This window comes from Scyliorhinus canicula, chromosome 4 (genome assembly GCF_902713615.1).
Source record: "Scyliorhinus canicula chromosome 4, sScyCan1.1, whole genome shotgun sequence".
NCBI lineage: Eukaryota > Metazoa > Chordata > Chondrichthyes > Carcharhiniformes > Scyliorhinidae > Scyliorhinus > Scyliorhinus canicula.
The window spans coordinates 5,928,583-5,955,341 of record NC_052149.1 but is presented as its reverse complement, the minus strand read 5'-3'; the positions used below and the strand labels follow the sequence as shown (position 1 = coordinate 5,955,341).

At 48.7% G+C, this 26,759-nt stretch overlaps 1 protein-coding gene across 1 annotated transcript in view; it reads left to right on the top strand.

Moving 5' to 3' along the window:
* Positions 1-26,759, top strand: part of dnai3 (dynein axonemal intermediate chain 3) — a 150,158-nt gene that overhangs the window by 35,921 nt on the left and 87,478 nt on the right. Inside the window, exons 8-9 of the mRNA XM_038793427.1 lie at positions 9,083-9,273; positions 10,889-11,013. Of these exons, the coding sequence (XP_038649355.1) occupies positions 9,083-9,273; positions 10,889-11,013 (316 nt within the window). The remainder of the gene's footprint in view (positions 1-9,082; positions 9,274-10,888; positions 11,014-26,759) is intronic.

Sequence of the window (26,759 nt, the reverse complement as noted above, 5' to 3'; positions counted from 1 at the left end):
TCTTCGAGTAAGCGTTCTCCAAGGCGGCCTTCAGGACACGCGACAACACAGAATCGCCGAGCAGAACCTTATAGCCAAGTTCCGCACACATGAGTGTAGCCTCAACTGGCACCTTGGATTCATGTTGCATTACATTCATCCCCCACCATCTGGCCTGGACTTGCAAAATCCTACCAACTGCCCTGCCTTGAGAGAATTCACACCTCTTTAACCGGTGATTATCCCTCTCTCCAGTTGCTCCGATTGAACCTGTAAAGATTTAATTACCTGCAAAGACTCGCATTCAAAGTATCATCTTGTATCTTTGACTTTTGTCTACATAAATGTTTCTGGAACATACCTCTTCATTCACCTGAGGAAGGAGCAGGGCTCCAAAAGCTAGTGATTCGAAACAAACCTGTTGGGCTTTAACCTCTTGTTGTAAGACTCTTACTGTTCGATGAGATGATGACTGATCTGATGTGATAATCCTCTATTCTACTTTCCCACCTTATCACCATAACCCTTGATTCCCTGACTGATTAAAAACGTATCTATCTCGGCCTTGAACATACTTAACAATTCTGCTTCTACAGCTACCTGTGGTAAATAATTTCACAGATTCACTGCCCGCCGAGAGAAGAAATTCCTGCTCATATCTGCCTCAAATTGGCTATCCCCACTCTGAGAGTACCCCTTGCATAAAGCAGTAGACATTAGCTCAGTACACAATATGAAATCAAAGACTGTTAGATTTATGCTGGATAAGGATAAAAAGATGTGGAACAAGACTGATGGATGCAATTATCATACAGATCAACCAGAATTTCACTGAATGTTGTGTTCAGAAAATAAAGATAGTTTTGAGGGATTTATATTTGTAGTGGTAAACATTAGAAATAAGGTGCTATTGTCGTCTGGTGCACTGACCTCTACCTCGCAGAGGCTTAGCGCCAACTCTCAGATACTTCCTCTTACCTCCCCCCGGACTATGACCAGACCACTGAACATCAAACCATTATCGCCAACCTTCCATGCTTAATATCCCAGGCCAAAAACACTCATTCCAGGTTAAGCCGCGTTTCACTTGCATCTCTTCCAATTTGATCTACTGCCTTCGCTGCTCCCAATGTGGTCTCCTCTATATCAGAGGGATCAAACACAGACTCGGTGATCGCTTTGCTGACCATCTTCGGTCTGTGCGCATTCAGGACCCTGACCTTCCTGTTGCTTGCCATTTTAACAAAAGACCCTGCTCCCATGACCACATGTCTGTCGCGGCCTGCTGCAGTCTTTCCCCTTGGCACCTGTCAACATTAGCACCGGGTTCCAGTGAAGAGCAACGCAAACTGGAGGAACAACATCTCATCTTCCGGTTAGGCATGTTACAGCCTTCCGGCCTGAACATCAAATTCAACAACTTCAGATGATCAGCTCCACCCCATCTCGAACCATTTGTTTTCATTTCATTTTAACTGTCTTTTACCGTTTCCCTCTTTCTTAATATATATTCAATCCCCCCCCCCCCCCCCAACCTTATCCACCTTTCCTTCACCTTTCTCCTCTTTGCTTCCCCCTTCCCCTCATCTACAGTTCATCCTCTGATGTTAGTTTCCCTGCTGTTTGACCTTTCATATCTTTTGTCCTCTCTGGGCACTGCCATTAGCACTCTTTCCCCTTGGCATCTGTCAACATTAGCACCGGGTTTCCCTGGGTTTCTGTGGCTATGACTCCTCTTTCATTCTCACTCCTCAGTATAAATATTTTTCACTGTCTCTGTCTGTTAGCTTTGACAAAGAATCATTGGACTCAAAACGTGAGCTCTTTTCTCTCCCTACAGATGCTGCCAGACTTGCTGAGATTTTCCAGCATTTTCTCTTTCGTTTCAGATTCCAGCATCCGCAGTAATGTGCTTTTATTAAAAATAAGGTATTGTTTTAAGTGGGTTTAATTTAATATTTTTAATGTGCTTGGAAGGATAAAACCTATAGTTAGACTCATGGTGGACAACGGTGTTTGTATGTTTGAGGGTTGGTTAAGTTCCAAATGTGTTCTATTGTGCTTAGAGGCTGTTACTGTATGAAGAGTAAATAAACTAGCTGTGGTTGCTTAGCAATTTGGGAGCCTTGTAAGGTAGAAAATCTTTTAGGTTTTAGCTGGATAAGTTGCAGTTGGAGACAGGACACCAGGGAGTGAATACCTCTCAACAAGATGAAATTCTAGACAGGATGGGAGCTGCAAAGAAGCAGACTTCTAAAATAACTAGTTACAATCCAGATAACCAGAGAATTGGGACTGAAAGAATGTCTCAAAAAGACTGAAGTTAAGAGAATGGATACCAAAGTATTGTACAGTAGAAATCAAGTTAGAAGTCTTACAACACCAGGTTAAAGTCCAACAGGTTTGTTTCAAACACTAGCTTTCGGAGCACTGCTCCTCCCTCAGGTGAATTATTTACCCGAGGAAGGAGCAGTGCTCCGAAAGCTCGTGTTTGAAACAAACCTATTGGACTTTAACCTGGTGTTGCAAGACTTCTTGCTGTGCTCACTCCAGTCCAACGCCGGCATCTCCACATCAGTAGAAATCAAGGAAGAGTAAACAAAGTGTTCTGAGTTAAATAGACAATTGCAGTAACCAGACTTAATGTGGGAACGCAGACTTCAGAGGTAAATCAAACATTTGATGCCATTTTAATAGAGTCTGGGAATCGAGAATGAAAGCAAATGTGAACAGTTTGTACAGCAGCCGAGTCAAAGGAACCCCTGAAGTATAGAACTTGAATACTGGATTCAATGGTAAAAATGGAGCGGAAGCTATGTTTAAAAGAGTAATTTTAAAAACCGGCACTGGATTTCAAAACTCAAACCACAAAGGCAAATTTTAACGCATGTTTTTTGGGAGAGGACATTCACTTTGGTTCAGTGTGTGTTTACAGGAACTTTGCGTTACTGAGACCATTTAAGATGTACTTTGTAATCTTTGTTACTCTTAAAATCTGTGTGTATTTGCTAAGCTAAGGGGGGAATAAAGGAGTATAGTATAATAGTCCAGTACTTTCATTTTAATAAGTGTTTTTCTCTTGTTAAATTACTGGTGGCCCTGTGACTCTGTTCTCCATGTTTTATATATAAAAGTTACAGTCTTTTGAGTCAGGGTTCCATTCTGGAATCTTCTCATCCAGTTGTAACATCAACTAGGATCATAACAGGTGAAACAGACCCAAAGGGCTGAAGAGCCTCTTTCTGCTCCCCTGATTCTTCCTCAATTTCTTCTTCTTTCAGGGTAGAAGGTGAAGATATTGGAGAAGAGAGGGTCACGGAAAGCATAAAATAGACGGAGGGAGATCTCAACATAATAGAATCAAAGCAAAATAATGCAGATGTTGGAAATCTGAAATAAAAACAAAATGCAGAAATAACTCAGCAAGTCTGGCAGCATCTGTGGAAAGAGGAAAAGAGTTAATATTTCACATCCAACATGGCTCATATGACAGATGACTGAAAGACTTTAAGAATATTGGGTTCTAAATATTGTGCAATTAAAGGGTTAAAAGCCTTGGGTTAGAGTGTGTTTGATGCAATGGTCATTTAGAAAAAAAAAAGAATTCTGTTTTGCAGGGCCTGGGTGTTTTTAGCAGCCAGAAGGTGAAATTGAGAAAGGAATGTGTTTTTCAGTCTAGGCTAACGGACTGTGGTTTGACTGGGGAAGCCCCGAGCGAGTTAAAGTTCTTTACAGCCTGCAGAGACCATTTGATTTCCAGCTTGGGACAATGAAGTCATTGCTGGGTGGAGCCAAGGAATGCAGAGAGTCATTTTGAAAGGCTTTTGGAGAGGCAGTTTTGGGAGAAAGCTGTGGAGAGAGGCAGTTTTTGGAGAAAGCTGTGGAGAGAGGCAGTTTTGGGAGAAAGCTGTGGAGAGAGGCAGTTTTGTGGAGAAAGCTGTGGAGAGAGGCAGTTTTTGGAGAAAGCTGTGGAGAGAGGCAGTTTTGGGAGAAAGCTGTGGAGAGAGGCAGTTTTGTGGAGAGAGGCAGTTTTGGGAGAAAGCTGTGGAGAGAGGCAGTTTTGTGGAGAAAGCTGTGGAGAGAGGCAGTTTTGTGGAGAAACGTTGGAGAGGTGAGTTGAATTCTGATCTGCCTGATGTTGAGTCCATTCCCCCCCAGTAAGATAGATTGTGAGCCGTTGTTTGTTGTTTAATTGGAAATTGAGTGTTAGTGTTTAAGTTGTAAATTGTAAACTGTTCTTTTGGGTGTGAAGTTAACAAAGTGTAATATTGTATTCATAATAAAGTTTTGTGTTAAAAATAACCACGCCCAATTTCTTCATGCAATCATTCCTGGAACGAATCAAATAAACAAAATATTGGCGCTTCAGTCTAATATCCTAGCTACTGTTGGGGTCTGGTCTGGGATCTTAATAGCTGCCAGTGATTTTGATTTAGAAGCTAACAGATTATACAGATTGTACAGAATTCCTCTTTGATTTCAAGTGGCCTGGAGTTTTCTCAACGTGCTGTATGTTTGTGACTCCCACTATATGCTGATGGGTGGGAGGGAGAATTGAAGGTCAGTGTTTCATTGCAATGTTACTGTATGGGCAGGCTTCATGAACCTGTAGCTTTTCTCCAGTTCATTATTTGCACATATTCACATTAATAACTTTCCACTATGCTCTGCAACCTGGACGTAGGAACAGGAGAAGGCCATTTCGCCCCTCGAACCTGTTCCGAAATTCAGGGAGATCATGGCTGATCTGTGACCGAACTCTGTATCAAGCTTTGCCTCATATTCTACAATACCTTTGGTTAATAAAAATCTATCACTCCCAGTTTTAGGATTAACAATTGATGTGGCATCAATAGTCTTTTGTACAAAAGAGTTCAAAATTTCTACCACCTTCCGTGTGGCGAATTGTTAACCCATTTCACTCCCGAAACATCCAGTTCTATTTTTTAGCCTCTGCCCTCAATCCCAGGCTCTCCAAATAGTTTCTGCCTATCCAGTACGTACGTTCCCCAACCGGAAACCATGGCTCAATCGCCAGATTGACTCCCTACTGAGGCGTTCAAGGCAGACGACCTTGACCTATACAAGAAATCCAGGTATGACCTCCGCAAAGCCACCTGAGATGCCGAGAGAGAATATCATACCAAGCTAGAGTCACAGACAGACTCTCGGCGGTTGTGGCAAGGACTAAACACCATAACGGGTGACAAAGCGAAGCCGAGCAGTATCTCTGGCAGCAGCGCACCCCTCCCCGATGAACTCAATACATTCTATGCTCGGTTTGAGCAGGTAACCAAAGATCTGCTGTCGAGTGCCCCAGCAGCCCATAATTCACCCATACCCACCATCCCAGCTTCCAAAGCCAGATCGGCCTTCCTGAAAGTGAGCCCTCGGAAGGCGACGGGCCCGGACGGGATCCCTGGTCGTGCAGTCAGAGCCTGCGCGGACCAGCTGGCAGAGGTATTCGCAGGCATCTTTTGTAGCCACCTGGGGTGGCCACTGCCCAACACAAAATGGAAAATTACAAAGAATGCAGGGAAAATGGACATGTTGCAAAAGCAAGCAGCTTGCAAAAGCACATGTGTATTCTGACTGCTGCAGAAACCAGACGCACTGTGAAAAAAACAAGTTAGCATACTAATGAGGCGATACCGAGTGATTCCCAGGTACAATGGAAACAAGTTAACTCAAATCGCTACATTGAATAAAAGGCCAGACTTCTCGGTGCCAAGAGAAGTCCAAAACAATAAGCCCCAAGAACCGCTCAGTGATCGAGGGACTGCCCCGTTATTGGGGAAATTCAAATCAATCGATTGGGAAGAGACCCAATTGATTGCGAGTGTATAGAGCAGTGCTTCTCAAACTATCTGATGTGGCGTACCGGCAGTTTTTTTTTCAATGTGCCAGGGACCGGTGCCGGAACCTTGGAACCCCCCCCCCCCCCCCCCCCCACCGAGGACGGAGCTTGGACCCCCCCCCCCCCTGCCCAGCACGGCCCGAGGACGCAACCCCCCCTCAGCACAGCCCGAGGACGCAACACCCCCCCCCAGCATGGCCCGAAGACGCAACACCCCCCCCCCCAGCTTAGCCCGAGGACGCAACCCCCCCCCAGCACGGCCCGAGGACGCAACCCCCCCCAGCACGGCCCGAGGACGCAACCCCCCCCAGCACGGCCCGAGGACGCAACCCCCCCTCCCGCTCAGCACGAGGACGGAACCTTGGAAACCCCCCCCCCCGCCCCAGCTCAGCACTCACCTTTGCGCTGTATCAAGTGTGAAAGTATTTATTTTCTGGGAGTACTCCACGTACCGGCAGACGACGGCTCGCGTACCGGCACCGGTACGCGTACCACACTTTGAGAAGCACTGGTATAGAGGGTCCGCCCAGGTGGGCGCGAGACCCTGGGAAAGGTATAAGACAGAGACCCCGAACCCAGCTCTCTCTCTCAGCCGGCCCTCCCAACAAGAACACCTTTGTAGCAGCTCTCAAACTTGACCACGGAGAGGAGAGGCCTGGCCAGCAGCCGCCATCAAGTAAGTGTCACACAACGCACGCTACGAGAGTAGACACTCCTGACCCCTTTAGTCCACACCGACTGGAAGCCTGCGGATCCAGGACAAAGTTAGAGGCCGTTGTTCCCTGATCTGGCAGTTCCCTTATCCAGATAAGTATTGGCCTGTTAGTGGTAGGATTAACCTAGTCTTGTAGTTTTATATGCATAATTAGTAGATAACTGTATTATAATAAACGTGTCTTGTTTGAACTTACTAACTGGTGTATGGAGTTATTGGTCTGAACTTGAACTTGAAACTTGAGGCGGTATCTTAACGATACCTGGCGACTCTAGAGCTAAGGAACGAAACAGAGCCAAATTGAGTGTAGAGCACACTCACCCAGAACGAGCAACACTTTAACCTGTCCATACTCCACTCCGAGGTCCCCAACTGCTTCAAGAAGACCACCATCATACCGGTACCAAATAAGAACCAGGCAACGTGCCTCAATGACTACCATCCGGTGGCCCTGACTTCAGTCGTAATGAAGTGCTTCGAGAGGTTGAACATGAAGCGCATCACCTCCATACTCCCAGAACACATTGATCCACTGCAATTTGCATACCGTTGACCCTGTCCACATCAGACGCCATTTCCCTGGCCCTACACTCATCCCTAGAGCATCTCGAAAATAAGGACTCCTACATCAGACTCCTATTTATTGACTACCGCTCCACCTTCAACACCATAATTCCAGCAAAGCTCATATCAAAGCTCCAAAACCCAGGACTTGGCTCCCCACTCTGCAACTGGATCCTCGATTTTCTGACCAACAGACCACAATCAGTAAGAATGAACACCAACACCTCCTCCACAATAGTCCTCAATACCGGTGCCCCGCAAGGCTGCGTACTTAGCCCCATACTCTACTCCCTGTACACACACGACTGCGTGGCAAAATTTGCTTCCAACTTTATCTACAAGTTTGCTGACGATACGACCATAGTGGGCCGGATCTCGAATAACGACGCGTCAGAATACAGGAGGGAGATTCAGAACCTAGTGGAGTGGTGTAACGATAACAATCTCTCCCTCAATGCCAGCAAAACTAAAGAGCTGGCCATTGACTTCAGGGAGCAAAGTACTGTACACACCCCTGTCAGCATCAACGGGGCCGAGGTAGAGATGGTTAGCAGTTTCAAATTCCCCTGGGTGCCATCTCCAAAAATCTGTCCTGATCCACCCACGTCGATGCTACCACCAAGAAAGCACAACAGCGCCTATACTTCCTCAGGAACCTAAGGAAATACGGCATGTCCACATTAACCCTTACCAACTTTTACAGATGCACCATAGAAAGCATCCTATCTGGCTGCATCACAGCCTGGTATGGCAACTGCTCGGCCCAGGACCGCAAGAAACTTCAGAGAGTCGTGAATACCGCCCAGTCCATCACACGAACCTGCCTCACATCCATTGACTCCATCTACACGTCCCGCTGCCTGGGGAAAGCGGGCAGCATAATCAAGGATCCCTCCCACCCGGCTTACTCACTCTTCCAACTTCTTCCATCGGGCAGGAGATACAGAAGTCTGAGAACACGCACGAACAGACTCAAAAACAGCTTCTCCCCCACTGTCACCAGACTCCTAAATGACCGTCTTATGGACTGACCTCATTAACACTACACCCTGTCTGCTTCATCCGATGCCGGTGCTTATGTAGTTACATTGTATATCTTGTGTTGCCCTATTATGTATTTTCTTTTATTCCCTTTTCTTCCCGTGTACTGAATGATCTGTTGAGCTGCTTGCAGAAAAATACTTTTAATTGTACCTCGCTATACGTGACAATAAACAAATCCAATCCAATCCCATCTGTTCTCCTTAATATCTTGAAATTTTCGATCAAATCCTCTCATTATCTTGAGCAGCTCGGAGGGTGATGAATCTGTGGAACTCTTTGCCGCAGAAGGCTGTGGAGGCCAAATCACTGAGTGTCTTTAAGACAGAGATAGACAGGCTCTTGATTAATAAGGGGATCAGGGGTTATGGGGAGAAGGCAGGAGAATGGGGATGAGAAACATATCAGCCATGTTGATGGACTGAATGGCCTAATTCTGCTCCTATACCTATGGTCTAATGGTTCACTCCTTAATCTTGTACAGAGTAGAGAATGCAAGCTTAATTTATATCATCTATCCTTTATAACTGAATCTTCCTAGTCCTACTATCATTCTGATGAATCTGCACTAGCAAGACCGATACACAAACCAAGTGACAGCGCGGACAGGTGGAGAGGAGTGGCCTCTTTCTATGTCGTAAATATTTCTACGATTTTCAAAATATTTGCAAACTAAGAATGTGTGCGCATGTGGGTGCGTGCATGTGTTGGGGGGAGGGGGTGGGTGCAGGAGCTAATGGTAGTATGTGAATGTCTTCTGATGACAACCAGCACAGATACGATGGGCCAAAATGACCATCTTCTGTGCTGTAACTATTCTATTCTATCCCCTGCCTGAGGTGCGGTGTTCAGAATTGAAGGCAGCTCCTCCAGCTGCAGTCCAGGCGCCTATCATTGGCATTGATCATCCTGTGCTTTCACGGCAGGTTCGAGGTAGCCTTACAGCAAAATGAAATTATGGATGTCTTCTACGATGACTGGAGAGGGCTTTCGGATGAAGATAGTACATTTGGAGGAAAGGCAGACTGCCACTTAAAGGAGTACCAATCCTTCACTGACCTTCTAAAGAGTCAAGGAAAGAGGATTAGCAACATTGAATGGCACCCAGTCATCCTGGGTAAGTTCAATTTCACCATGGGAATTCTTTGTTCACTGGGTTTGGCGGTGGGCACTATGAATCTGAGTCAGGAAGTCGAAAACCTACCGGCATAAAATCCCATTGCAATTCCCCCAATGGCGACTTATGGTGAGTCGCTCTTCCCACCGACAAAGGCCATTTTCATTCATTTGTATCTCATGACTGCTCATTGAAACAGCTACCCGCAGACATATCATCATGCCTTTCAATTTTGCATCACAACAATAGGAATTTACGATTGAAAATCCGATTACTAATGAGTGGCGTCCACAAGGCAGTTCTCAACTCACCCGAGACATCGGAGTGAGTGGAACAAAGCCTGTCTGCCATGGTGCTGTCATGCTCCTGATGTGTTGTTGACCACTCTGCCGGGGCAGACCAGTTCCTGCCTCCATCTCCATGCCAAGCTGGTCTTCATGGTCAGCATCGTGCAGCTGGACCCATGGACCCTCCTGGGTCTTCTCCCCCCCCCCCCCCCCCCCCTCCCTCCCTCCGGTGCCACACGCCGGTGTCTGTCCGGACAGGACTGTGCTGTGGGGTCCATGCAGCCATTGCAAGGTCCGAAGTTTGACCGCAGTTGGAGTGAGAGGTGAGGTCGGTGGGTGGCGGGGGGAGATAGGTGGTGGTCTTATGAAGACAAGAGGGGGAAATGTGGAAGGAGGGTGTGCGAGAGGGGAGGGGGGAAAAGCGAGGGTTCACAATGGCAGGCAGAGGGGTAAAGAAGTGGATGAAGAACAATGGACTGCAGAGAAAGGCCACGGGGAGGGAAACTGGACCCCGATAGGACTACCTTGGAAAGGGACACCACACTGTTTACTGAAAGGGGATTGGTGAACACTCCAGGTGTAGTGGGTAGAGTTCCAAGTGGGGCTGATAGGCACGGGGAAAGGGTAGTTGAATTGAGGAACAGACCACCTCTTGAGGCTGTTAGCCTTTTCTCTCTGGCTTGTTGACATTCTGCACAATGTGCTGAAGTTATGGGGGCTTTACGGGGATAGGGTGGGGGATTGGGCGTAGGTAGCGTGCTCTTTCAGAGGGTCAATGCAGACTCTATATGCCGCTTGGCCTGCTTCTGCACTGTGGGGATTCTATGATTCTAGCAGGTTTCAGGGGGTGAATAGCCTACTCCTGCTTCTATTTCATGTAAACATCTTACAATGCTTGACAAGGGTAGGTGCTGAGAGGCTGTTTCTCCTGGCTGGGGTATCTAAAACACCGGGTCACAGTCTGGGAATAAGTGGCCGGCCATTTGGGATTGAGAAGAGGAGAAATCTCCTCACTCAGAGGGTTGTGAATCTTTGAAATTCTCCACCCCAGGGGGAGGTCGAGGTTCAGTCACTTGAATATATTCAAGAGAGAAGTTGATAGATTTTGATACCAAGGGGGTTCCGAGATATGGGATTATGCAGAAAGGTCGGGTTGAGATAAGAAATCAGTCATGGTCTGATTAAGGGCCAGATGGCCGGTTCCAGCAGCGATTTATTATGTTATGTTTTTAATCTGAAAAATAAATTGTGTTTTTTTTTTGGATGCTGAGGTTAGTTTTAACCGTGATTTTTCAGTTAAATGTGTAAATTCCTCTGTTTGTGACCAGGGCTAGTGGCTGTGTCAATCGTCGATCGCGTGACCTGGGAGGACAGGGTTAACGTAACCAACAGAGCTCTCCGAACTCATTCATATATTCTGTTCTGGAATTTCACTGATCCCATCCATCCTCAGGTATCCAAAGCTCTTTTGCACATTACTCATGAACCAGCCATTCATAGGCATATAAACCTATCTGAGCTCCTTGTGTAATTATAACACTATTAACAATCTCAGCCATCTGTCTGGCCTTGGAATATGACAGTGGGTAAAACTCTATGTAAAGCAAGAGGGAGCTGAAAAGATTCTTGACCGGAGCAGAAACTACAGCAATTAGAAGATTAAATATAAGGATTTACAGATAATGTAACCTCTACCACCTCGAAGGGCAAGGGCAGCAGATGAAAGTGGACCTCGCCACCTGCAAGTCCCTCAAGTCACACACCATCTTGGCTTCAAGTCACACACCATCTTGGCTTCAGGTCACACACCATCTTGGCTTGGAACTATCTCGCCATTCCATCATTGACACTGGGTCAAAATACTGAACTCCCTTTGGTCTATGTGATGTCTATGTTTTTTGTTTGGGCAGCACGGTAGCACAAGTGGATATCACTGTGGCTTCGCAGCGCCAGGTTCCCAAGTTCGATTCCCCACTGGGTCACTGTCTGTGCGGAGTCTGCACGTTCTCCCCCCCCCCGTGTCTGCGTGGGTTTCCTCCGGGTGCTCCGGTTTCCTCCCACAGTCCAAAGACGTGCAGGTTAGGTGAATTGGCCATGATAAATTACCCTTAGTGATCAAAAAAGGGGAGGAGGGTACGGGGATAGAGTGGAAGTGAGGGCTTAAGTGGGTCGGTGCAGACTTGATGGGCCGAATGGCCTCCTTCTGCACTGTATGTTCTATGTCTATGTTTTACTGGTTCAAAGAATGTGAATGTTCCTGGCAAGGCCAACTTTCGTTGCTCATCCTGAATTGTTGTTGTGAAGTTGGTGGTGAGCTGTCTTCGTGAACAGCTATAGTCCATGTGCTGTCGGATTGCCTTCAGGGAGCCGGGGAGGATTTTCCAGGATTCTTTTTTCCCCTTATTGGCTCTTGGATTTTCTCTGTTTTGCTCACCTCTGCCAGAAGGTGGCAGGAGGCAATAGGGGGAATTCCCAGTCTCCCACCTGCTCTTGTGGCCATTTATCCAAATGTAGTGTAACTGTATGTTGTCCGCTGCGACCAATCCTGTGCTCACTGACTAACACGGCCACCTCGTTAGGCAACCCCTTGTTGTCAAATCCTTTGATGTCCTCATCACTTCCTATCTCTGTAACCTCCTCCAGCTCTACAGTCCCCTGAAACCCCTACAATGCTCCAATTCTGTCCTCTTAAACTCTTTTATCTCTCCACAATTGGTGACTGCCTGGCGCTCGTAAGGCCTGGAATTCCCTCCCGCAAAATCCCCTCCCCTCCATTCTTTCCTTCTTTAGAACGATTCTTAAAACCTACGTCTTTGATCAAGGTTTTTCTCACCAATTTAAATTGTAATACCCCACCAGATAAGACAGTCTGCCTCTGCGGAGATTATTAATTGATGGTGAACGCGGTTTCGAGGTTAGACCGTGATCCTTTACCGCACATCGGGATTTGTATGCACCATTGGCCGGTACATTCACTAAACTTGACACGAGCAATGCTTACCTACAGCTGGAGCTACATTCCGGAAGTATGTCACGATTAATAGGTCCAGGGGACTCTAGGAGTACATCTGGCTTCCGATCAGAGTACCCTCGGTGTGCGTAATCTTTCAGCGCGTCATGGAGAACATCCTGCGTGGTTTTCCACGCGTTGCAGTTCAATTAGTTGACGTGTTAGTCACAGGGGCCTCAGACACAGCGTTGAAGCGGTTTTCTGAATAATAGGATCCACCTGCGCCGCGCAAAGTGGGTGTTTCACGCGAAATAAATGGTGCTTTTGAGAGGACAGAGACTGCCCGCACCTTGTCGCCATGAAGGTACGGGCAATCAAAATGGTCCCCGCTCCATGAGATGCCATGGACCTTCACTCTTTTCTTGGTTAGTGAATTATTCTGGGCGATTTATTCTGAATTTGGCTACCGCCTGTAGTGATCTCTGTAGGTGCATGTGCACAAGGGGTTGATGGGTAAATAGCAGCACTACATGATAACAAGAGAGCTGGACCAACAGGGGTATAAAAAGCAGCCACAAGGGGTCTCTCTCTCTCTCTCTCTCTCTCGTGGGAGTACTGTGAACAGGGCAACATCAGAATAACATAGATAGTTAGTGGAGTCACGTTTAGTTATTATTATTCAATCTTGTTAACCCCATCCCTAGTTTCCATGTTAAGGTAAAGAACTCATGCACTTATTGTTATAGTTACTAAATAAATCTTTGTTGTTACTGGACGAGTTTGAGTCTTCAACACGATTCAGAGGACCTCACCATCAACCAAGGATTGAGTAACACGTGTTATCGACCACGCAGGTAACACCACATGGTACCAAGGAGTGTTGGCCGTAACAACAAAAACAGAAGCTAGATTTGGTTCGACAATCAAAAAAAAAGAAGAGACAAAACAAGAAAATTTCGGATAAGATATTCGGCCGAGGAAGGCATCGCTAAACTCTGATCTCTCGGGCACAAACTGGTATGATGGAATCACTTCCAGCTCCAGAACACCTCAGAACCTCTGGTATAATTGGAAGATTTTCTGACAGCAATTTAATCTGTTTCTGGAAATTAAGGACACGGCCGCTGCACCAGGTTCCAAAAAAATAGCATACCTCTTAGCTGCGGCAGGGAAACCGGCCATATATAATTCATTCAATTTCTTGGAAGGTGAAGACAAAACTAAATTTAAAGTCCTTATCCCAGAATTTGAAGAACAGTGTAAAGGTCAGCCTGGTGAGACGCTGAAAAAACTTAACTTTCGTAATAGGTGCCAGAGATTCGGAGAGTCAATCACTGATTTTATTGCAGACCTCCAGGTACTAGCACAAGGCTGTAATTATGCTGATCTCAGAGATGCTATGATAATAGATCAATTAATTTATGGGCTGTCTGATAAAACTTTAACGAAAAAACTTTCAGAAAAACAGTATCTAACTCTAGACATCGCGATGAAACTGTGGGTAGTGCATGAACAGAAAAAAAGAGTCACTACCTTCAATCTATCCAAAGAAAAAATGGCGCCAAAACTTACCACGAGGCAGGGGCAGGATCTCACTCGATGCAACAGCACTTTTTGATTGGCAGCCACCTTGAGCGAGAGCGTTCTGGTCAGTACGCACATGCGCACTTCTCAAACAAAGAAAAAAAAATGGCAAAATACACTTGCGCGTATGCGCGAGAAGCAGCACATGCGCAGTTGTGAAAAGAGCAGACTGCAGGCAACTCGGACTGCGCATGCTCAATCGATTCCTACGCGTTACATCACGAGCATAATGACATCAGAGGACCCGGACCACACCCACTTAAAAGGGAAATGCCCGAAAATTGCAAACAAGAAATGTAGAGCTACAAAACACAGATTTTTTTTCCTCGAACGACAGAGTGAAGCCCGAGCCTCCGCCCACAGTTAAAGATTACCTCCGCAGCACCCTGGAACAAGCAGTTTGCAACACCCAAAGAGGAGAGCGCAATGACAAATCCAAAGTAGAAAGAGAGGATTTGTTCTATGACGATTACTGCTCAGACATGGATGAGTTATTCGGATTGATGATCATTGCATCAGCAACACAGTTGAAAAGCTCAACACGAATCTTCTCATGGTAGATGAATCCAATACCACGATGCCATGGCAGATCGTCGATACATTAGATGACAGCAATACCCAAGAAGAAGATGACGCCACACAGAGCACGCAGATTGACTCCACAGAGATAACACTGCAAGACTCCACTGAGGGAGTGATACCAGCCTCCACGGCGAGCTCATTGACAAGACTCCAGAATGGAAGCAATTAAAGACTCCAGAGCGACAACGGTGCAAGAAGAAGACTATGAAGGTCTATCCACCTTATCTGAGCAACCAGCAGCAGACTATGAAAGTCTACCCAGCTCATTTAACCAGCAAGAAGACACTGAATGTCTTCCCACTGTATGTGAAAACAGTGACGAAGTGATCGCACTCGACATACAGAGTGTGCAGGATCACAGCGAGACTGATAGATCTCAGCTCGTCTGTACAGAAGCACAGAGTAAAGAACAAAGAAAATTACAGCACAGGAACAGGCCCTTCGGCCCGCCCAGCCTGCGCCGATCCAGATCCTTTATCTAAACCTGTCTCCTATTTTCCAAGATCTACTTCCCGCCCATTCATATATCTGTCGAGATGCATCTTAAATGATGCTATCGTGCCGCCTCTACCACCTCCGCTGGTAAAGCGTTCCAGCACCCACCACCCTCTGCGTAAAAAACTTTCCACGCACATCTCCGTTAAACTTTCCCCCTCTCACCTTGAAATCGTGACCCCTTGTAACTGACACCCCCACTCTTGGGAAAACATTGTTGCTATCCACCCTGTCCATACCTTTCATAATTTTGTAGACCTCAATCAGGTCCCCCCTCAACCTCCGTCTTTCCAACGAAAACAATCCTAATCTACTCAACCTTTCTTCATAGCTAGCACCCTCCATACCAGGCAACATCCTGGTGAACCTCCTCTGCACCCTCTCTAAAGGCATCCACATCCTTCTGGTAATGTGGCGACCAGAACTGCACGCAGTATTCCAAATGTGGCCTAACCAAAGTCCCTATACAACAGTAACATGACCTGCCAACTCTTGTACTCAAGAGGACTACTAGGACTACTCTTGGGTCCAGTGCGATCACGTCAATTGAAATCTTGAAGATTTTGACTCCAGAAGATGAGCACCAGGAAATCAAACGTGATTCAAATAAGCCAGAAATAACTCCTGAAGAGGAGCATAAAGAGATCACAGATGATTCAAATGTACTGGAAATGTCTCCAGCAGAGGAGCACCAAGGCAGCAAAGAAGAGCAATCCAATCCACCACAAACGACTGATGTCATCAACATCAATACAACATCAGATCATTCTCACAATTCTCAAGAAGAAACGTTCAATGTAACTGACACCAATAACTGTGAAAATTACTCAAATTATCCAAACGGAACACACATTGAGCGCAACAAGAGTACAAACATGCCATAGCATGGCAACAAATCTCACAAATTCGCATTTGCTCCACAACAAACTAGCAAACCAGCTTTCAAGAACGATGCAACACAGAATCGCTACCACAAGCATCAAAAAAAAAAATCAGACAATGAATGAAATGAAAATCACTTATTGTCACGAGTAGGCTTCAAATGAAGTTACTGTGAAAAGCCCCCTAGTCTCCACATTCCGGCGCCTGTTCGGGGAGACTGGTACGGGAATTGAACCATGCTGCTGGCCTGCCTTGGTCTGCTTTAAAAGCCTAGCCATTTAGCCCAGTGTGCTAAAGCAGCCCCTGAATCACAACAAAGTGATTCGACCCTTCAAACACCTCATTGATAAGCTCTCAGCTTCATAAACACAGGAGCACTGCTGAGTGATTCACAACGAAATAACAACATCAACATCACCACTTCAACAACAGAAGAAAGCAACACAACCGAACATATTAATACAGTCTGGACTCACAAAGTTTTTTGTTGAGGTTAGACTTTTTAAACGTCGATTGACTTTGTACAGTCATCTTTACCATCACATACTTTACACAATGTTACTTGTTTTATCTGTCCCCAGTTGACTTAATTCATTATGTTTGTTCAATTTTCTTTACAGCATACAGAAAATCTGTAACACACGAAAAAGGGGGGGATGTAGCGATCTCTGTAGGTGCATGCGCACGAGGGGTTAATGGGTAAATAGCATCACCACATTATCACTAGAGGGCTGGACCAACAGGGGAATAAAAAGCAGCCACACGGGCTTCTCTCTCTCTCCCTCTCTCTCTCTCGTGGGTGTACTGTGAACAGGGTAACATCAGAATAACATAGATAGTGGAGTTACGTTTAGTTATTAATGTTGAATCTTGTTAACCCTATCCCTAGTTTCTATGTTAAGGTAAAGAATTCATGCACTTAAGGTTGTAGTTACTCAATAAATCTTTGTTGTTACTGGATGAGTTTGAGTCTTCAACAAGATTCAAAGGACCTCACCATCAACCAAGGATTGAGTAACATGTGGTTATCGACCACGCAGGTAACACCACACCGCCCTCTCCCCCCTCCACTTGCTCTTGAAACAGCATCAGCTTTGAGTTTGGGGAAAGGCCCAGGATGTGGAGTTTGAAAAGGTGAAGCGTTGTTTGTCGTCTTCAAGGGTGTTGACGCACTTTGACCCCTCAAAGCTCTTGTACGTCACATGCGTTGCTTCAACCTGTGGCATTGGGCAGTTCTGTCCCATCGGATGAGCAAAGGACATGACCGACCGACCGACTTTGCCTCACGGACGCTGGCTGTGGCCGATAGAAAATATGCCCCGATCGAAATAGAAGATCAGACATTCAGTGTACAGCGAGTTCATCACTCTACGTCTATGGCCGCCATTCTTTTATTGTCGCCACTCACAAGCTATTGCTAGGTCTCTTCCATGAGAACAAGACGATTTCCCCCAATAACATCTGCGAGGATTCAGCGCCGGATTCCGTTATTGGCTGTTTATGAATACTGTTTCGAGCACCTCCCAGGGACCCAGGTTGCGCATGTTGATGCGTTGAGCCGTCTTCCCCTGTAAGTCAGATCCGCGAACCCTCCTACGGTGGACAAAGAGATTGCTGTCCACAATTTCATGTACTCCTTACCTGTCACTGCCTCCTGTGTTCGTGATGGACGCAAACCGATCCTGTACTTGCCAAGGTGTGACATCTGGTGCTGTACGGTCGGCAAATCGACAGCTACCAGGGGAGTTGTAGGCTCTCTCCTCCAAATCGTCGGAGTTTACCGTGGAGGGCGGCATCCTCCTGTGGGGCACCAGGGCTGTTGCCCCAGCAAAGGGACAGACATGTTAAAGGGACAGACATGTTAAAGGGACAGACATGTTAAAGGGACAGACATGTTAAAGGGCCTTCACAACGGACATCCCTGATTGTCCAAAATGAAGATGCTGTCGAGGAGTCACGTCTGGTGGCCGGATTTGGACACAGATATCGAGACATTGGCTCAGCAGTACTGCTTCTGCCAAGAGCATCAGACACTCCACATGGTGGCCCCCCTACTCGCTTTGCAGTGGCCAGAGCACCCTTGGGCTCGTGTACACGCCGATTTCACCGGTCCCACCTTGGATGCTCCTCGTCCTGGTGTACATGCACTCCCGGGTGACCATTGAGTGATTGCACATGTCTTTTTCCACCCATAGAATTCCTGAGATGCTCGTGAACGACAATGGGACCGCTTCCATGAATGAAGAGTTTGCCGCTTTTGTGAACAGCAACGGGATTCGCCAGTTCCACACCTCCCCGTACCATCCAGCATCGACTGGTTTGATAGAGAGGCGCCGTACAGATGGTTAAACAGGCGCTCAAGAAACAGATCTGGCTAGATGGGCACCACTGTGGCAATATTTTTATACACTAACAGGACCACGCCCTCGCTGAGATGTTATTGGGTCGCAGGTTTCGTACACGACTGAGTTTGATTATATCGGACATCGACGCGAAGATACGCCATAACGAAGAATTGCAAGGGCGTTTCCCAGTTCGCTGTCGACCACTTTGACACGTTGCACCTGAAGACATGGTGTTTGTTCGTTACTTCAACTTTCAAGATACTGCGAGGCCTGGATAGAGTGCACGTGGAAGGATGTTTCCACTTGTCGTAAAAACTAGAAGCAGATGTCACCATCTCAGACTAAAGGGACGATCCTTTAAAACAGAGATGAGGAGGAATTTCTTCAGCCAGAGGTTGGTGAATCTGTGGAACTCTTTGCTGCAGAAGGCTGTGGAGGCCAAATCACTGAGTGTCTTTAAGACAGAGATAGACAGGCTCTTGATTAATAAGGGGATCAGGGGTTATGGGGAGAAGGCAGGAGAATGGGGATGAGACAAATATCAGCCATGATTGAATGGCGGAGTAGACTCGATGGGCCGAGTGGCCTAATTCTGCTCCTATGTCTTATTGTCTTCAATGATGGTGCTCGCTGGCTCTCTGGGATTGGTGTCTGTCAAACGGGACCAGTCTCTTACCAAATTCGAATCCGGGGCCAACTAATGAAATTGCACCTGGATCACATCGCTCATGGAGGTTGATCCCTCGTGAAGTGTCTCAAAAGAAGCCTGTCCTTGATCCTCCGGCTCCATTGCCAAACCAGCATGCTGTGACGTCTCCAGTCTCTCTCGACGCCGACATGCCGAAGACGTGGTGTATTCCGCCTGAGGGATGGAGACGCAGACCTCTGAGGTCTTAGACGCCGACCCCGCAGTTCAGCTGCCTACTAACGATCGTCCACTATGAGCATCCTGATGCAGAAAGGCATTCACCAGCGAGATGTACGCCGACTGATCCGGCGCGTCAGCTCCACGATGACTTGTCGGACCGAAGAGTCTCCGACATACTCCGCCTGCTCCTCCTTTTCCACCTCATCGTTCGTCGAGGGGGTCTTCCGATTTTGTGGGGGAGGAATATAGGGCAGGATTCTCCGACCTCCCCCCCCCCGCTGGGTTGGAGTATCCCCTGGGGGAGTCGCGAATCCTGCCTCTCCGCGCATAGGCACCGGCCCTTCTGCACCGGCTGGAGCGGCGCCAACCCCTCCAGCGTCCGCCAAGCCCCCAATAATACGGAGAATTCCGCACTTTCGGGGCCTGCTGGCGGCGGAGCAGTTGGCGCCGGTTTTCCCGCCGCCGTGGGTCCCCCAGAAGGGAGAATCCCGGCCATAATATCCCGCACGGGATCTACGGGGTGGGAATTGTGGCGCTAACAATTATACTCAAAGCCGAGAGACTAGTACAATAGAGGCTTTATTGCTGTACGATGTTGTCCCTCCATCTGCAACAGTAGACTAAGGGTCTGAGCAGCTCTCATACATTTATACATAAGCTCCCTGTGGGCGGAGCTAGCCGGCAGGGGCTGACCGGAGGAACCTGTATTACAGGTACAGGCATACATCCCCCTACTGCAGTACACATAACTACAGTGGTTATCTCACCACATTCACCCCCTGTAAAAAATGAGTCCGGCAGGGGTGACATGTAACTCTAATACAAAGGATGCTATTTACAAGAGGGTCCAACAAGGAAAATCAAGAGTCCATCCGGTTAGCAGGTTACAGGTTGAGCCGAATCGGTGGTCGGACGTTCCGCTGTGATCGGCGTAGCTGTGGTGGTGACGTTGGCACAGGCGGTGATGACCCCGATGGTGCAGGTGCTGGCGGTGTTGGTGCTGGCTGCTGGCGGGATGACTCCGAGAGCAAGCCAAAATCTTCCGTGTCCTCCAGGGTGGGCAGGGGGATGAGGGATGGACCTGATGGGGACGAATAGGGGGGCGCTGGGGTTGGCGCAGGAAGGGGTGTGGGCATGGGATCGGCACCTGAGGGAGCCAGGTCCCGGAGCGAGACTGTGTCCTGGCGGCCGTCGGGGAACTCCACGTAGGCATACTGAGGGTTGGCGTGGAGAAGGCGTACTTTGTCCACCAGGGGTTCCGCCTTGTGGTGCCGTACATGCCTACGGAGAAGGACTGGGCCCGGAGTCGTGAGCCAAGTCGGGAGCGACACTCCGGATGTGGACTTCCTAGGGAAGGCAAAAACACATTCATGGGGTGTACTGTTAGTTGCGGTGCACAGTACCGGGCCTTCTCTACTATTGACCTGAAATCCGCCTACCACCAGCTCCCCATCCGTAAATCGGAACGTCCCTACACTGCCTTCGAGGCGGACGGTCGTCTGTACCAATTTCTGAGGGTTCCCTTCGGCGTCACGAATGGGGTCTCGGTCTTTCAGCGAGAAATGGACCGAATGGTTGACCGGTACGGATTGCAGGCCACCTTCCCGTACCTTGACAATGTCACCATCTGCGGCCATGACCAGCAGGACCATGATGCCAATCTTTATAAATTCCTCCACACCGCATCTCTCCTTAATCTCACGTACAACAAGGAGAAATGCGTGTTCCGCACAGACCGCTTAGCCATCCTTGGCTACGTAGTCCAAAACGGACTACTGGGGCCCGACCCCGACCGCATGCACCCCCTCATGGAGCTCCTAATTCCCCACTGCCCCAAGGCCCTCAAACGCTGCCTTGGGTTTTTCTCTTATTACGCCCAGTGGGTCCCGCAATACGCAGACAAGGCCCGGCCACTTATCCAGTCCACACATTTTCCCCTCTCGGCCGAGGCACAACAGGCCTTCGCCTGCATTCGATCTGACATAGCCAGGGCGGGGATGCACGCCGTAGACGAGACTCTGCCTTTCCAAGTAGAGAGCGACGCTTCAGATGTCGCCCTTGCCGCCACACTGAATCAGGCCGGCAGACCCGTGGCATTCTTTTCACGCACCCTCCACGCCTCCGAAATTCGGCATTCCTCTGTCGAAAAGGAAGCCCAGGCAATCGTTGAAGCGGTGCGGCACTGGAGGCATTACCTGGCCGGCAGGAGATTCACTCTCCTCACTGACCAACGGTCTGCAGCCTTCATGTTCAACAACACGCAGCGGGGCCCCGGAGTCGATGAGGCAGGAGGTCACATGGCCGTTGACCAGCACCGATGTGGAAGAGGGTGCCAGGTTGCGAGGACGGGACTGGTCGAGCGTAACGGAGGCGAGCAGTGTTTGGTCGGCGGTTGAGTCAGATGAGTCCGACGAGGAGCGGTAGCGACCCGTGTCCCGTGATGGCGGCCCCTGGAGACGAGATGGCGGCATCCGCAGTACCTGTGGGTAAAATGGCGGCGTCCATGGAGCGCACGTTATGGGGTCGGAACAAAATGGCGGCGCCCATGGAACGCACATGGCTGTGGTGGATGGAGATGGCGGCGCCCATGGGGCGCACGTGGCGGGGGCGGCAAAAGATGGCGGCGCCCACTGATCGCACGTGGGGTCGGGGGAAGCGGACGGCGGGGCCCATTGAGGGAGCGGCTGAGGCGTGGGGACCGGCGGCGCGATAGCGGCGACAGTCCGGGACTGACACACCGCTGCAAAGTGGCCTTTCTTTCCACAAGCTTTGCAGGTCGCTGTGCGGGCCGGGCAGCGTTGGCGAGGGTGCTTCTGTTGGCCGCAGAAGTAACAGTGGGGACCCCCAGGGGGTGCGGTGCGGCGGGCAGCGCAGGCATAGTGCGCGGGGGCGGCTGCTGGGGGGGCCGTTTGCGGGGTCCACGAGGGGTAGGACGGATGGGCCTGGGGAGCCGTTTGCGGGGTCCACGAGGGGTGGGACGGATGGGCCTGGGGAGCCGTTTGCGGGGTCCACGAGGGGTAGGACGGGTGGGCCGAGTGGCTAGCGGAGTAAGTGTGCGCACTACGGGAGGCGGCCATCATGGAGAGCGCCAGGGCCTTTGCGGCCGCGTGGTCGGGGGCGACCCCTTCCAGCAGTCGTTGCCGGATGGGGTCCGATGCAATGCCTGTAACGAAGGCATCGCGCATGAGTAACTCAGAATGTTCCGTGGCTGTGAGGGCCCGGCAGTCGCAGTCTCGTACCAGAGGTATAAGGGCCCTCCAGAAGTCCTCAATCGACTCACCCGGCTGCTGGACGCGAGTAGAAAGTTGATGCCTCGCAAACAGGGTGTTCGTCGATGGTGCATAATTCTCCTTGAGCAGTTCCATAGCTGCGGTGTAGTCGGTCGCATCTCGAATGAGCGGAAAGACGCTGGAGCTAAGTCTGGAGTACAGGAGTTGCTTTTTCTGAGCCTCCGTCGGGGGAGGGTGTGCTGAAGAGATGTAGGCCTCGAAGACTGCGAGCCAGTGATCAAAGTCTTTTCTGGCGTGAGGCGAATGCGGATCCAGCTGCAGACGGTCAGGCTTGACTCTGATGTCCATGGTGACTGGGAAATCGTACAGCAATAAATTGTGGCGCTAACAATTATACTCAAAGCCGAGAGACTAGTACAATAGAGGCTTTATTGCTGTACGATGTTGTCCCTCCATCTGCAACAGTAGACTAAGGGTCTGAGCAGCTCTCATACATTTATACATAAGCTCCCTGTGGGCGGAGCTAGCCGGCAGGGGCTGACCGGCGGAACCTGTATTACAGGTACAGGCATACATCCCCCTACTGCAGTACACATAACTACAGTGGTTATCTCACCACAGGAATGCTGGTCTTCCCCATGCTCCCTGCGGCAATTGAGCTCCACTGCTACGTGGGGTATCTCAATTAACACATGTATATAAGGTTGGCCAGTACGGCACCGACCAGAGAGAGGAACCTATTCGTATCCAGCTGGTTGTGCACAAACAGATTGTGTCAATGAAACGTTGTTCCTATTTTACTTGGTGTGGACTCGCTGTGTCCTTATTAAATGCATATCTCCTTACGTGGCTCAGTGTCCGATTTTGTATGGTGAGGCTCCTGTGAAGGGCCTTGGTCCCTTTATGACATTAAAGGCGGTACGTAAATGCAATTTATTGTTGTTGTTGAAAATGGTGCAAATCATACGGGGGCAATCATTGATTTCAAATCCCAGAGCAAAGCCCAATCTGTGACAGATTTCACATTGGTATTTTTGTAAAGATGCCTAGCGATCTCCAAGTTTGCCTTTGGGTGTAACTCAGTTGATAGGTTGCTGGTAATTCACATCCAGGCATTTCCATCCTTTCAATGGGATTGTTTCAGTTCGATGCACACGTTCTTCATTCTTAATTGAGCCAGCAGAGGGAGCTCCGCATAGTCACAGCGAAGACTGCTCTGATGGTAAACTAGTTACACCCTGGCCGAAACTTGTCCACAATCAGCTAAATAATTCATCTAGAAGATTCACAGCAATGAGACCAGAATGGCGAGGTTACAGAACTATTAGAAAAACCGAAATAGGCAGGGATTCGGCCCTCTAGAAAAGAGAAGATTGATGAGTGTCATGATAGAGGGCTTGAAAGAAAGTGTGGTTGAATTATTTACTCAGAGAGGAGAGAATATGGAACTCGCTCCCACGGGAGTGGGGAGAATGTGGGACTCGCTCCCACAGGGAGCCTGGCGAATGTGGAACTCGCTCCCACAGGGAGTAGGGAGAATGTGGAACTCGCTCCCACAGGGAGTGGGGAGAATGTGGAACTCACTCCCACAGGGAGTGGGGAGAACGTGGGACTCACTCCCACAGGGAGTGGGGAGAATGTGGGACTTGCTCCCATGGGAGTGGGGAGAATGAGGGACTCGCTCCCACAGGGAGTGGGGAGAATGTGGGACTCGCTCCCACGGGAGTGGGGAGAATGTGGGACTCACTCCCACAGCAAGCAGTTGAGGTGAATAGTTGAGGTGAATAGTATCGAGATATTTAAGGGAGAAGTTGGATAAACTGATGAGGGAGAGATGTTGATGGGGTGAGATGGAGAGGGGGATGAAGGAGGCACATGTGGAGCATGGACTATTTGCTCTGAATGTCTTGTAAATTCTTTATATCTACAACATCTTTCACATTATAGATATTTTAAAAGATTGTTTAGTTTTTATTTTGCTTTGAAATAGAACTAACCCAAAGCTGAATTTGTGAAGAGAAACAACCGTCTAGCAGCTGCTGTTCTTGGTGTTTGTTTCATCCAACCGCACAAACAGACCAATTAGAAGCAGGAGGAGGCCATTCGGCCCTTCGAGCCTGCCTACCATTCAATAAGATCATGGTTGATCTGATTGTGGCCTCAACTCCACACTCCACCCCCGATGACCTTCGACCTTCTTATTCGTCAAGAATCTATCTACCACTGCCTTAAAATATTCACTGACCCTGCCTCCTCCGCTCCCTGAGGTAAAGCGTTCCAAAGGTTCTCAACCCTCCGAGAGAAAATATGTCTTCTCATCTCCACCTTAAACAGGAGACCCCTTATTTTTAAACGCTGTTGCCTAGCTCTCGGCCCTCCCACAAGGGGAAACATTCCTTCAGCTTCCTCCCGGCCAAGTTCCCTCAGAATCTCATTTGTTTCGATAGGATGAGTGCTCAATCGTCTAAACTCCAATGGATGCAGGCCCAGCCCAGCCTGTGCAGCCTTTTATCATAGATCGTAGACTTTACTGTGCAGCAGGAGGACATTCGGCCCATCGGGTCTGCACCGGCCCTTGGAAAGAGCACTCTACCTAAGCCCGTACCCCCACCCTATCCCCGTAACCCAGTAACCCCACCCAACCCAACCTTTTTGGACACTGAGGGGCAGTTTATCATGACCAATCCACCTAACCTACACAACTTTGGACTGTGGGAGGAAACCGGAGCGCCCGGAGGAAACCCAGGCAGACACGGGGAGAAAGTGCAGACTCCACACAGACAATGACCCAAGCCGGGAATCGAACCCGGGTCCCTGGAGCTGCGGGTAAGCGTTCTCCAAGGCGGCCTTCAGGACTCGCGACAACGCAGAATCGCTGAGCAGAAACTTATAGCCAAGTTCCGCACACATGAGTGCGGCCTCAACCGGGACCTGGGATTCATGTCGCATTACATTCACCCCCCACCATCTGGCCTGGGCTTGCAAAATCCCACCAACTGTCCTGGCTTGAGACAATTCACACCTCTTTAACCTGGGGTTACCCCCTCTCTGAATCTGTTTAGACTTGATTACCTGCAAATGCTCGCATTCTAAGCATTGTCTGGCATCTTGGAATTTGTCTATATAGATGTTTCCGGAACATACCTCTCCATTCAGCTGAGGAAGGAGCAGTGTTCCGAAAGCTAGTGTTTGAAACAAACCTGTTGGACTTTAACCTGGTGTTGTAAGACTTCTTACAGTGCCACGTGCAATTGCAGTGGAACAATCAGTCCCAAGTAAGGTGTAATTCAACTCAGAAAGCGGCATCAGGGGAGTGAAGGAAAGACCTCCGCTCTTCTTAACCTATTTTTAACCTCACTATCTAGTCATGAACATTGATGCTCACATTTATCTACATTGGCTGGAGGGTTGGTGTGGACCAGATTAGTGCCCACAGCATAGAACATAGAACATAGAACATAGAACGATACAGCGCAGTACAGGCCCTTCGGCCCTTGATGTTGTGCCGAGCAATGATCACCCTACTCAAACCCACATATCCACCCTATACCCGTAACCCAACAACCCCCCCCCCCCTTAACCTTACTTTTAAGGACACTATGGGCAATTTAGCATGGTCAATCTACCTAACCCGCACGTCTTTGGACTGTGGGAGGAAACCGGAGCACCCGGAGGAAGCCCACGCACACACGGGGAGGACGTGCAGACTCCGCACAGACAGTGACCCAGCCAGGAATCGAACCTGGGACCCTGGAGCTGTGAAGCATTTATGCTAACCACCATGCTACCGTGCTGCCCATGGAAACTTCCGTGGAAACCCCAAATTCACCCCAACTATGCAGTTCTTGCTGTTTGGCATCCTTGATAACTTTTTCATCTAATTTATTGGAAGCCACCAAAATCCCAATGTGGGCTTCTACTCCTCGTAGTATTCGTAGTCTTACCCACGTTCCGAGACCTTGGCAAACTACGTCCCCTCTCCCGTCTGGTATCTCGTTCTGTACTGCTACTGCTTGATCTTCCCGTCCTGCTGTGGGATGTCCTATCAATAGTTCCGTACCTTTTTCTGCGAACATGTTCACTATTCGATGTACTATCTGAACTGGCACCGTGTTTCTGTGCCCTCCATTTGTGAACTTTATGTTCCCAATCCATTGTCTTGACACCCTCCCCTGAATGCTGTACATTCAGCCAATGTTTATACTTTGCAGTGGCCTTCCCTGCTCCACTAATAACAGTTGCATCCTTCCATTGACTAGACCC